This window comes from Dendroctonus ponderosae, unplaced genomic scaffold (genome assembly GCF_020466585.1).
Source record: "Dendroctonus ponderosae isolate FM_Combo_2020 unplaced genomic scaffold, Dpon_F_20191213v2 Dpon_F_20191213_1, whole genome shotgun sequence".
In the NCBI taxonomy this organism is placed as follows: Eukaryota; Metazoa; Arthropoda; class Insecta; order Coleoptera; family Curculionidae; genus Dendroctonus; species Dendroctonus ponderosae.
Genome location: NW_026017110.1, coordinates 45,346,372 through 45,359,631, shown reverse-complemented (window position 1 = coordinate 45,359,631; position 13,260 = coordinate 45,346,372). Strand labels below are relative to the sequence as shown.

Here is a 13,260-nt window from a genome sequence, read left to right as displayed (position 1 = left end):
AAAATTCAAATCGGAGAGTTCACATGAGATATTTTCATATTACCACTAATTCATTTATTAAGATTCCATCGTTTGTTACTACTAATCATAGAAGCGACTTCAAATCTTTTAACGTTGGTCTCGTTTACCCTATTTGTACAAAATTTTTCACTTGCAAAGTGTCTTTGTCTTTTGCTTTTATGTAGGCCTAGTTCATTGCTAAGCATAGGGAACATTAATGCAATTGTAGGCCATGTGGATATTTTACTCTCCCTTTCAATGTTTCAATTACAATGACCGGCTGGAGAATTTAATCATATTTATTAAACTTTGGAGGTTTCCTGCAAGTTGAAGGGTATTTTGCAGGCACGTGCCTTAATTGAGACCTTTTCTGTGTAATACCGGACGCGCTCGGTTTCGCTCTATAAAAATGCGGCTTTCCAAAGAAAAAAACGTCGCTTTGAGCTTTGTTGCCATTGAAGAACGCTTCTAAACAATTCACCGCAATTAGGGAGATAATGGCCGCAGCTTTTGAGTCACGGAAACGATAAAAGTATAGGCAAAGTGCACTTTGCTCTGTGATTATTCCGCCATTGTCGTTAGCCTTTCATTAAATTGTATCGGAAAATCAGCGATTTACCCGTAATAAAAGACACTTAAAAATTGCTAGATTATCATTTATTGAGAACAAAATACGAGTAAATGGAAAATCCTGCAAACTTATGTTCGGTGGGTGTATCAACAGCATTATATTAGTAAAAACCGCCGAAACAAAAGCGTAATTAATGTGTGTTCAAGGTTTAATCACTTCAATCATCATTGTGTTGAATGAAATCAAACGGGCTGAACTCAGCGTTGCCAGCTCTTGTGCCTTTGTGAAAGGTTTAGTACTAAAGACAATTATTTATCAGGCTGTTTCGCCGCTCAGCAATACATTGCGTTTTTCCTGTTGCTCATTGCTGACAAGTCTATAATTCCGATTGAAAATTTATTTTTCTAGTTTCATCAATTGCGTGTCTAAACCGTGTCATTATTTTGTATTTTTATTTAAGTTTCGATGTAAAATCGTCCCCAGTTATTTCCAAAAAAACTTTCGAAATTGAGTTTGGATTGTACTGCTATTTCATGTCGGACTTTCACATTTGTTTCCTAAGAAATCAGTAAAACTACATATTTTTTTGGAGACACATTTAGTAGGGGAAAGGCTGTTCTATCAGTGGAAAGCGGGTCAGGCAGGCATTTGTCCGAAAATTTCAAAAATTTCCGGTCACCCACAGGCAATTGTTGAAAATTTTCATAACTTGACATTGGTTTAAGGGGTTTATTTATTCAGAATTTACCGAAATGATAGAGTCGCGTTGCTTTTTTACTTTATATTTTATACTCCGCTATCAGCTTTCAACAAACAATTATCAAGACGTTTTTCAACTTGCATTTGATTTTCACGGTGATTTTTTCAGCATAAAGTTCACCATTTATTTTTTACGGCCAAGTGTCTTATAAACATTTACTAGTAACGTAGCCAGATGAAATTTTGGGAGATCACCAGGCTTTTTTCGAAATTTTTCAAAATTCAGTTTGGTTTACGAGATTTTTGTTGCAAGCCGGAACTGACATTTTTTTTCTTCCGAAACCAACGATATAAAAGAATCGCATAGGCTTGTGTTTTAACGAGCAAAGTGTGTTGTAGAAGAACGAAATTTTATACAGAAAATAAGTTTTGATTTTTACCCATCACCAAGAAATTGTCAACAAATTTTCAAAGTTGCATGTGACTTTTGGGGATACTTAAGTATGTTGAAAATTGACATCCATTTGTCCTACAACGTCAGAGAGTATCTTTTCCTTCACATTTTTATCTACTTTATAAAAAAAGTTTTATGTTTTCAACAATCATCTCCCGAAAAGTAATTTCGATAATTTTTCCAAAGTTTGTTTGGATTTCAAAGCATTTGCCTTTGCAGGACAAAATTTGGTATTTAATCGAATAAATAATTATTCATTAAAACAGTGTAGAAATTCTTCTTGCATGCGATGTTAGTAGGGCCAAGTCCATTTCGTAATAGCGCAAATCAGATTTTTCGGTTTTTTGCGGCCCCCAAATTTTCTTATTTTTTAAGACCTTTTCAAATCGGCATCAGATTTTGGCAGATATTTAAGCAGGCACTAGTTTGGAGTTTATTTCCCCAGAAAGCGGCAAATCAAAAAAGTCAGTTTTCGTTAAATACGTGTAGAGCAAACTCCGTTCCAGAAGTGTGAAAAGTTAATACTTTCAGTCAAGTTTGGCAATTTTTTAAAATAATGCGTTTATATTGATAATGATTTTCGCAGCCTAGAGTTAAGCACTTATGTACTATGTAATTTGCAAAGAAAGGAATTCAATTTTAAATACAAAGATCATGCCTGATATAACTAACGAAGTTTAAATAATCGGTCACCAACAGGCAATTGTTTTTGCAGGCCGCAGTTTTGTGTTTCTTCAGGAACTAACGATAATTGTCGATTTATTTAATCGATTTCTACTTTGCACCAATTTAGTTGCTGTCAGTGTAGGCCTACAACTCGGTTCAATTATGTTTAAAGAGAATTTGCCGTAATTGACCTCGATTAATTCCAATTTCGGTCCCTTAAGTTCAGGAATTTACTTATCAATGCAATTCGTCAAATCTTTTTTGACTGGAATTTCAATGAGTTTGGAGACTAAATTGCACGCCAATACGCACGATTTTTCATAATTAACCGATGAAATGTTTCTTTTTATAAACTCAAACTCATTAAACATTTCTATTTTCAGCGACTTTTGATTAGTTACGATCTTTAACCGGGCATACCGTCCTTATTATGGCTCAAACACATTAAATCTGCATATCCAGGAGCTTCTTAGGTCGGAAGCAATTAATTTAGCTGCAAAAACACGCATGTGAAGTTTCTGTTTTTAATCGAAAATTTGATAGAGGGGAGATCGATTTTTTCGAAAAATCTAAATTGTCTCAAATTGCCTCGAATTCTGCATCGTTTTCATTACAAGAAAGCGAAGACTGCCATGCGCAGTATGAAAAACTCACAAAAATTTTAAAATCCGAAATTTCTTTTCTTCACAAAAAAGCGAGAAATTAAGTGAGCTCATTGAAAAAATGTTCTACTTCTTCAGGCACTAACGAGATGGGAGCTTTAGCTTATACTTTAAAGTGCAAATTCTGTTGTAGAAAGGGTAAATTTTAAATAGTCACTAGGAGTAAATTTTCAATCATCAGGAAATTTTCGGAAATGTTCCAAACTTGCATAAAATTTTCTCAAAGTAACTTAAGTAGAACGTAGTTTGATATTTATTTGCCCCACAATTTACAAGGTTTGGACCACGTTTCTATGCCATGATCCGCTCTACAGGGTGATTCAAAATTGGCGTGATTCCTTTAAACGGGTGACGCCAATGGTCCTTGGGGAGTACGAGAAAAATATGGAAAAACATTTTTTTTTTAATTTCTAGAAGATATTAACAGTTGAAGATCGAAATTCAACTTTGTTATTAAGCATTATTTTCAAATTGTTCCATGTTTAATTGGATCCATGCATATTGGAATACTTAAGCATTCAAAAAAAAAATACAATCTTTGCTTCAAATTACGAAAATTTTTAATATCAAAAAGTTCTCTTCTCCATTTTTTTTCTGAAAAGGCACAGCGGCAATAATGTTTTTTGTCATTAACAGATAGTTACAGGTGGATAGCCCTTGCCAATAATAACAATAATTTGTCAAACTGTGACTTACTTTGAATTTCCTTTCACGAATTTGCGGATTTGCGATTAGTTCAAGGGAAATGCTACAGTAACATAGCAGAAGCGGAAAGAGCTCACGCCAACAAAGGACGACGAGAGTGGTTCCAGGAAGATAGTGGACGACAATAGATGTTCGGGTTCCAGGCACATAGGAACAAGTATTGAACATAATCGAATTAGGGCCTTCCAGGGGCACTCAGAGCACAACCACTGACACTTTCCCAGGCACCAAATAAATACCGAGGAAGGGCTACATTCCTACCACGTTTGTACGATACACACAGCACAAGGATATACAAATGGAGCAGGACTTAATTAACTGAATACGAGAAGCTGCGTAATAAGAGTAGACAATAAGGAGATTACACAGGCACTAGCTGGTTTGGAGTTAACCATTCAAATGTTTGATGTTGTATGATTGATTTATAAACACCAATATTCGAGGTCACGAGAACAGGTTGACATTTCGAAATAGGTTCCGTCATTCATCGGCTCCTGTTGAATTTACCGTTTATCTTTGTCTTTCTTGTTGTCACTCTGTATAATTCCATGGTTACCAGAGTTTTAGATAATTACGAAGCAACAGGTATTTGGGCAATGTCAATTAGGCAGATTACCTTGAAAAACATTGCTGCCGTATTTCTGATATAGTTTTCTGCAAATTTCTCAGTTTTTAATAACAATTATTATTTTTTACTATTTTGTCTGTACTCCTATAACAGCGCCAGGCAACACCTTTAGAGGAATGACGCCAATTTTGAATCACCCTGTATAAGTAAAACGTTTTTGATTGTCAATCATCATTGCCCGAAGACCAATTTTTGAGAATTTTCAACAATTGCAAACTATCATTTTCATTCAATTTAATAATGAATAATTAGTTATTCAGTGAAAGAGTTTCTTTTGTGTGAGTTTTGTACGGCCGAGCCTATTTAATAATTTAGTAGTGTAAATCATATGTTTTGGGGTTCTGTGACCGTCAGGCCTTTTCAATTTTCCAAGACACAAAATAGCCTGTAGTTTTGCCGGATAATTAAGCAGATTCTGGTTTAACAGTACATTTCAAAAAAAGTTGCAAATTGAGAAAATCACTCTGTTTGGAATTTTTAAAGCACTGTTTGTTACACAAGTAGATAATGCGTCGATTTTGAATTCTTCTCAGGAGATTTTGATTTTTTTAAAACTTGCATTTGATTTTTGCGGTGGTCTATGCAGGCTTTAGTTTTACATTTATTTTCGAGCCAATCAATCCATTTTAAAGATTTTTGAATTTTGCAAAAAAATTGTACTTGTATATACGTTCCTATGCTTAACGCATGTTATTTTCTCAGAGACTAGTAAAACTGGATATTTGCTATCACATCAATTTTGTAGGACTGACACCTTCCAGATAAGAAAAAATTTCGATTATGAGCCATCATTAGGTGGTGCTCAAGGATTTTTCAAACTTGCGATAGAATTTTGGGGTTGCTTAAACAGTGATAAGATTTGCATTTGTTTTCTCAGTATCGGGAAAATTTTAAGAACAATCTTTATAAACGTTTAATGGAGCAAGATTACTTCTATTTGTGACAATAATTTTTAATCATCCTCGGAAAGTTAACTTTTTGGAATTATGTTGGTATTTAGAGCTTGTTTATGCAGGCCAGAGACCATTGTAAATTGTCAAAATCCTCGATTTTCAGTAACGGCCGCGCATTTTTATGAAATTTCTAATCGCCCGTTATGTTCGACTAAAAAGCATCAATTACGAATTATTTCTTCAGATGCGGCATACTGTGTTGTCGAAACATTTTCCCTTTTAATAAAATTTTATTAAATAAATTTTAAAAAGTAATCTGCTGGCAACGCTGGCTACGACGTACGTAGCATGGCGGTTCAGTACCATGTCCGAGTGAAACCCATTACAGTTAAGGTTGGCCTCTCAATAAATTTCAATTTGATCCGGAGCTTTCGCCACTATAGCATTTATCGGGATGGGATTTCTGCATTAAACCACCCAGAGACTTCCAGAGACTAAAACAAGCAAATTCCCAGTTGTCATGGCCAGTTGTTTGTGAGATACATATAATGGAAATTCAGTGAAAATCATTAATAATAAAAACTAAATTCTTTGGCCAACCTTAACACTTACGCAAACCATACAGTAGGTCGAAACCTGCTTCAAATCGCGTTGGTCATGGTTGATGGCAAACCATTCTTGGTGATGGACTTGTCTTTATCTATGGTGATGGACGTGTAAAGCTACATATGCGCAAAAGCTGATAGTTCGAAAGCAAAAAGACTAAGTTTTGTCTGCCGATTGTTCTGAGTTCTGGGAAGATAAGTGATCTGAGGTGAGTTAAAATTTGTAAAATCTTGTCTTGGTTGAGGATTTAAAATGGAAGGAATTGGGCGCCCATTGACCCGGAAATTAGAAAGTTTTGGTTAAAATACATAGGCATCACGTTATTAAAACTTGCACCAGACATATAGATGAATAATAGTTTTAGATAACCCACCATGGGTGCCCCAGAACTAACCAACTGTTGTGGCGTCAGCCTCAAATACGGTACCATCATCATAGGCGTAGTTCAAAGCATTTTCGCATTCATGTGCATGATTTTGAGCGCCGCCTATGTAAAACATCCGCACGAACTGGTCCAGCTGAACGATGCCTCGGTGTTGCCACAGCTGGAGAGTAAGTAGCATTTTCTTTCTGTACAATTTTCCTATCTGTTTTTTTATAGTTCTGAGAACGATGTTAATCATCATCTCTGTTGCTAGTGCTCTCCAGTGCATTTTCTCCATTATGTTGGTATTTGGAGCTGCAGCAGTGAGTATTATAATTTACTTACATTATCTCATTGTTATGATTTGCTACACTACCGAACACAAGTCATGCAACAAATCGAAAATCCTTGAAATTGTAACTAATTAAAAATGATCATGTTGCTTTCCACTTTCGGTATCTTTTCTAGATCGATTAGACTGTGATGAAAAAGTCTTAGGATGTACAATAACATGCACTATTATTCTTTAATGAAAGAGTTTCGCAAGTATTAAGAAAAAATTCAAACTGCGTTAGCTGTTGTTTTCCTCTGATTTCAAGAAATGGCTCCACTTCAATTTTTTTTCCATATTATCTTGTCACGCCATAAATTTTCACTCTTCTCATTTTGCTCATAACCTTCGCTGTCGCATCTTGTATTTCACTTTTTTGCTGTTTGCTAAGGTTTCCACTTCCACATCAACAGATAACGACTGGCTTGTAATGAGTTTCGTGCACAGTAATTGCTGTTTTCATTCTTTCCTCCCCAGACTTTTACTTCGTCTTTAATAAGGTCTCGTTGGGTTTGCCAACCCTTCTATATGTCTGCGTCGTTTGGCAGCTTAACTCCCAAATAATTGATGGTAATTATCCCTTCTGGAGGCTTGCCATACGCAGGGTGATTTTTTGTCGGTGAGGTTTGGGAAATAGGGTTAGATTAATTTCGGTCAGTTTGAGTTAAATGAGTTTCATGCTAAGATCTAAATATTGTTCGTTGTGTTATAAAAAAGTGCGGCGCGACTAGACTTTGGTAACATTGTCTTGAGTTGCGCTATTGAATTCACTAGGCGATTACTGAATTATGTCATTTATTAAAGCGGATTAAAGCTTTAAAGACCAGACTGAAATTGTCACATCTTAAAAAAGGTCATAAACATTTTTTCCGAGTAACCATTGATTACTTTGTTCAAACTAAATAAGCGGTCATCTCGATTTTCCCAGCAACTAAACTGAATCCAATGAAAGTCGACTAGTTTTGGTGAAAGACGGAGGTGGCCAGTATTTTACAGTAATACGTTAGGAAAAAACACGGTTTTTCTGTTTGGAGACATTGTTGTTTAGAACTATTAACCTAAAAGTTAAGAAAACCAGGTTGTCAGGAGCTTTCCAAATAAATGATTAGAAACTTTCGCTTTTTCAGTTCGGGGAAATATTTTTGTCAATAGATCCAGAAAAAATTATTAAGGTTTTGTCCATAATTCGAAGCTGGAAAGGGTTTTCAACATTTTTTGCAAAGCTGTTAAGGAGGCCAAAGAGTTAAGGTTTAAGGTTTTCCAATAAATTTTATCTTATATTTTTTTCACAAAAAATACCTCAAAATTGAAAAGGGTTTTCTAAAGTTTTCTGCAAATTGATCAGTGAGGCGAATTTGCGAGCAAACTTAATTTTATAATTTTTGGCTGCAACGACGCCATTATTGTAAGAAAAGAAAAAAAAATTTGCGTTTTTGATTAAAAACTGTTAATTTTGTGATCGATTTTTGATAAAACCTTAATGGTTTTCAGGAAATAACGGGAGAAATTTATTTTTGATTTTCTCCCTAATTCGGCGTTGAAAAAGTTTTTGTAAAATTTCTACAAACCTGTAAATTTACCTTGCAATTTTTTGTAAGATTTTCCAGATCGTCAGAATTTTTAAGTGAAACGCTACAAAATAGAGCGTTTTAAGCAAAATATCAACCAAAAAAAAATTATCAAAAGTAAAAAACCGCATTTTTTTAACAAAATAAACTTTCGCTTATTCTGTTCGACTTTTGATAGAGAATTATTTGATTTTTGTCCCAAATTCGAAGGTGAAAGGTAAAGATTTCAAAACTGCAAAACAAAATTGAGCATCTCAAACTGAAAAATTTAGAAATTTTGACGAAATTTTTGAAATATTGTTATTAAATCTAAAAACAAGTCAAACAAAGTAATCAAAATCTTCCCAGTCAAAAATACTCTGATTTATGCCTGAAAAACTCAGTAAATTTTTAAGAGAAGGCGCCGTGCGTGTGTTATAACTCATTAACCGATTAATTATAACTCATTAAAGCAGAGAACGGCAACAGCTCAAAAGCACAACTCAATACAATGCACTTACTCAGGCCTATTACAATAATTTCATTTGGAGCATTTCGGTGGCCATTAATTATACGCATATTGCGAACTGTGGCTGCAAAACTTTCTACACTTTTATAATAGTTTTTTATACTGAGAATTTGTTGTTGTGTATTGAAGCGAACCATTTCCCTTGTCCATTTTTTTACTTGATATCACTAGTTGCGCGCTATCCAAAACCCGCTTCGTTCTTTTGGGGAAAAGTCAGTTTTTAGCCAGTTTAATTGCTGTTATTCTTAATACGGTGTAAATTTGCTCCTTTGCTTTAGAACATTTAACTAGCATAAAGTAACTCAACTCCACAAAGTAGTTATAAAGTTATATTTAAGCAGACTATAGTAAACGTCCCGTTTCCAACATTTTTGGTCCACAAAACCAAACAGGGATTATAGCTACTTACAGCAGATGTAAAATTTCTAAATCTCCCTCTTCCAAGGATGCCTTATTGATGTTTATTAATTTTTGGCACAACTACCGACCCGAAGCAAGAATGGTAACATCTAAAAAAAAAGATCATCACCATTTTTTATGAGTAATGTTTTGCCACTTTGTGCTTACTTTATTTTTAACTCATAATTTAAGTACGTTTGCCTTGATCACACACAGCAGTTGCAACGGAACTGAGTTACTGCGCCGGTACGTTGGGTCGGCGCAACAAGTCATTTGCGTAGCACTGCGCCAATTTCTAAAAGTTTACCCAGGACTAAAGGGGACTGCTAGTGTTGCTGTTTGTGGTAAAAGTTCACGACGACCCCGTACTATTTCCTGAAAGAGAACGTTATGTCCAGTTGAATGTTATAGAAACGATATCGCATCAAAAGAAGAAATCATTGCGTACCGATCTTCAGCGACCAGTTCCGGGATTAAAGGTCAAAACACCTGAAATTTTGAATTCGCTGAGTTACTTCCGATCAAACTTCGAATTAATATACTTTAATGATAGTATTGAAGTGCGACCGAATATTTATTTGTCAGTAAGTTTGTTTCATTTTTGCTGATTGATTGCAAAGTAAAAGCAGAATAAAAAATGTTTTCCATTCTCACCCTTTATGCTGAAGAGATAATGAATTAATTTTTCCGTTCTAGTATTCTTTGTGGCAGATATAAGAAACGTATTTAATGTAAATATAAATGGTTTATTTTTTATTCAACATCGTCCGAACATATAGTTGTTAGGGCTAGTATATCGTCGGCAAACGCTAAGACGATTTGTGTTCCCCGGGCAGCTAAGTCTGGTACGATGTTTCAATACATTTTCCAATGACAAATTAAACAGCAATGGAAACGGACTTTCTCAGTCCAGTTTACGTTGAAACCATTTGATGCTGTTTATTCAATCCGAGCTTTAACAAAAGAAACTAGTGGGTTTTCGCGTTTTTACGCCGTCGAAAGATCCGACAGACGCAAAAAAAACAGAGAAATTCTAAACCTCTTTTACAAACTGGGACACAGGCTGTATCACGCTGACTGCAAAATTGAAGCGATCTCTTACAAGAGCAAGTAATGGGAAATCGACAGAGCCACGAAGGGACAGAAAAAGTAAATTTGCAAAATTGTAAGGCAAATCTAAAGGAACAACCCAAACCACTTCACGCCTGAACCCAATGTCAAACGCAGTGAATCTGAGCAGTCGTACACTAACACCTGCGGAGCAGTCTGTTTTGGTGAAGGGAGGAAACTTTGCTATTAGTCCAAGAACGACACCAATAGAGGAAATTATCTCTAACACCGAGACGGCGATGCAAGGGCTTCCAGAACAAACGGCCCATGAAATACCTCTGGAAACGATCCAAATCCTAGTAGAGCGAAACCATCAACAAGCAACTTAAGTAGAGAAGAACAACAAGCGCTCAAAGAAATACGAAGAAATACAAACATTGTTGTCCAGCGAGGTGACAGAGGCAACGCTTTAGTTATCACAAACAGAGAGGAGTACGAGCAGAAAACCCAAGACGCATTGCACTTAGTCACTTACACGAAGCTCAAGAAAGCCCCGAATAGAGCCAAGCTCAGGAACATCAACCGCCTGATTAAAATATCCTGAATAGACGACAAGAGCATAAAGAGGATTATTAAGTCAGAAGCTCGCCCCCCACGCTTGTACGGATTACCGAAGGTTAACAAACGTACGATAAAGCAAAATATCTATCCTTGGACGAATCCATACATTTATTGACGGAACTATTTGAAGAGAGTACAACAAATTTTTCAAGGCTGGTCTAAACGGCAGCTACTTCCGGTGAAATTGAGAGTACTACTACGAGCAAAAGGCATGGGTAGCTATCGGAAGCCCACTCAGCCCGGTGATGGCGAACCGTTTCATGGAGAAGTTTGATAAAACACAGCATTGATCATGGCACCGTTAAACCAACGATCGGATATCCATATGTCGATGACACGTTCGTGAGACGAAGGCATGGACGTGAAAACCTAGACATTTTCCCTGACTATCTAAACAAACAGCATCCAGACATATCAAATTCATTATGGAACCATCAGTTGAACAACACCACCAACGGTCGTTTCTCGACGTTTTGGTGTCTAGGGAAGGAAATCGCGTGGACCACAGGGTATATCGAAAAGCCACCCACAAATTCAGATACCTTCACAAGGTATCCCACCACCACCCGAGTGAGAAGCATCAAGACTCTTATGGATAAGGCCAGAAACAATATATGTGGACAACAACGTCTAACCGCAGAAGTACAGCACTTGCAAAATGCCTTTGTTCAGAACGGATATTTTCAGTTGGACATCAAAAGAACTGTAGGTGTGAGCCGTGTTGAAAGGAGTAAATCCACTGTAAAGGCTCTTCTGCTTTTTGTTTCCAGAGGTACGGGCATAATTGAAAGGTTTAGGAACCAACACGGAGCACAACATAAGAACGATTTGCAAGCCCACAACAAAGGTCCGGGAATGGGTAGCGTCAGTTAAAGGCAAAAGACCTCCGCTCGCAACTCCAGGGATCTACCGAATTTCATTCGCCTGTGGAAACGTCTACATAGGAACCACGACGAGAGCGGTTGGGATAGGAATAGAAGAACATCGACGGAGTTCTAAACTGGGACATGTGGAAGAGTCGACAGTGGCGGAACATGTCCTCAGCGAAAGACCCCACAACATCAATTTTGCAAAGGCGCGAAACCACAAGCTATCGCTACTAATACTAGAAGACTGATTGATTGAATTAAACCACCGTGCATTACATCTCAAAGGATCATAAATGTATTGTCGAAGACTCTTAATTCTGCTGTTTACTCTTGTGGAACTATTGGTGACGTTTTCTTTTTTGTTGCCTTTCGTATTTTCTGAACGCGGATCTATCTTGCACTGGGCGCACAACAAATGTGTTTGCAAAAAAATACTTGTCTATGGAGATGCCTATGCTAACATGGTTGTTTCGTTACCAGAACACTGTTTAATTCTTTACACGATTATATTTACAATCAGATCTAGAATTCAATGTCTCGCCTTTGCTACACCAACATCAATTTAATTTTTTTGAATACGTTTTGACGTTTTAAATAATTTCCCTGAACTTAGCTGGCCCTCTTAGCCTTGGCGGCAAAGTTAAACATAAATTAAAAGCAATATACTGTTGCGGTCGGGGGAGCGGGGAGCAAGCCATAGCAGCAAGGCTGCCAGTGAAATAACTACTGAAGGGTCAACACAGCTACACCGATTTGGAATAGGAAATTTTCGCGACACGTCCTAGTCAGTGCATGAGCTATTGAATAAAAACTAAATAATACAGCGATCATTATTGGTTATAATTCGGTTCTGTTGATTAAATTGAAGTGTTCAATGCAATAACCGACCAACTCCAGTGTCGCTTATTTTTTCAAGAAACAAAAACTATTTATTTGTAAGCTAAGTGATTTAAAAGTTAAAAAACTAAAATACGGTTTACATTTTTGTACATTTTACATTCACCATTAACTATATGTTCAAAATTTAAAAAAAGTGGACTTGGTTCTTGCACAGTTTTTGCAGTATCCTTTTGTTCTTTCCTGGTATATAGTAATAAGAGTAAGGGAGTGTTGTATTTTGGGTCGCATGTACCTTGGGATAAAGGTGGTACCATCTTTTCCCGTAAAGTAAAATTGTTCGAATATAGTTTCAATGATAGGTAGCCAACTTTACTTCTCAGTTTCTTTAACGATTCAAAGCAGGGCACGTGCTTTTGGCCACTCGTCGTGTTTTGGCGCATCAATTTAATTCTCGTATACTAACGACAGTAAGTGTTTCGAGAAAATTGAATTATGTGAGTATATATCTTAATACCTTCTTATATTTTTGGTTAGTATATAAAACTGTCAATTTACTAACTAAAAAAAAATCAACAAAAATTATTCATAGTGATAATCTTTGGACAGTCCCAAGGTACATGCATAAATACCTGCTGCACCGAGAAAAACCAAAGGAGGCAGGAAGAATAGAAAATCTTGAATATTAATAGAAACCCCAGAAAAGGTACGATGAAATTACAAAAAAAGTATTCGAAGATAGTTCCGACGATGAAAATACCGAAATACCTATCCAAGATTTTAGTGATGAAGACGATTATTTGGAAAAATTGGTTGAGCAAGAAAGTTT

At 36.2% G+C, this 13,260-nt stretch overlaps 1 protein-coding gene across 2 annotated transcripts in view; it reads left to right on the top strand.

The window, feature by feature from the left end:
• The first annotated feature begins 5,656 nt into the window (after positions 1-5,656).
• LOC109535305 overlaps positions 5,657-13,260 on the top strand; it is a 10,835-nt gene continuing 3,231 nt past the window's right edge. Inside the window, exons 1-3 of one of the 2 annotated variants that reach the window (XM_019901190.1) lie at positions 5,657-6,092; positions 6,243-6,436; positions 6,486-6,571. In XM_019901190.1, coding sequence (XP_019756749.1) covers positions 6,259-6,436; positions 6,486-6,571 — 264 coding nt within the window. In that variant the 5' untranslated portion in view covers positions 5,657-6,092; positions 6,243-6,258. The remainder of the gene's footprint in view (positions 6,093-6,242; positions 6,437-6,485; positions 6,572-13,260) is intronic. The other variant, XM_019901191.2, reaches the window with a different exon arrangement.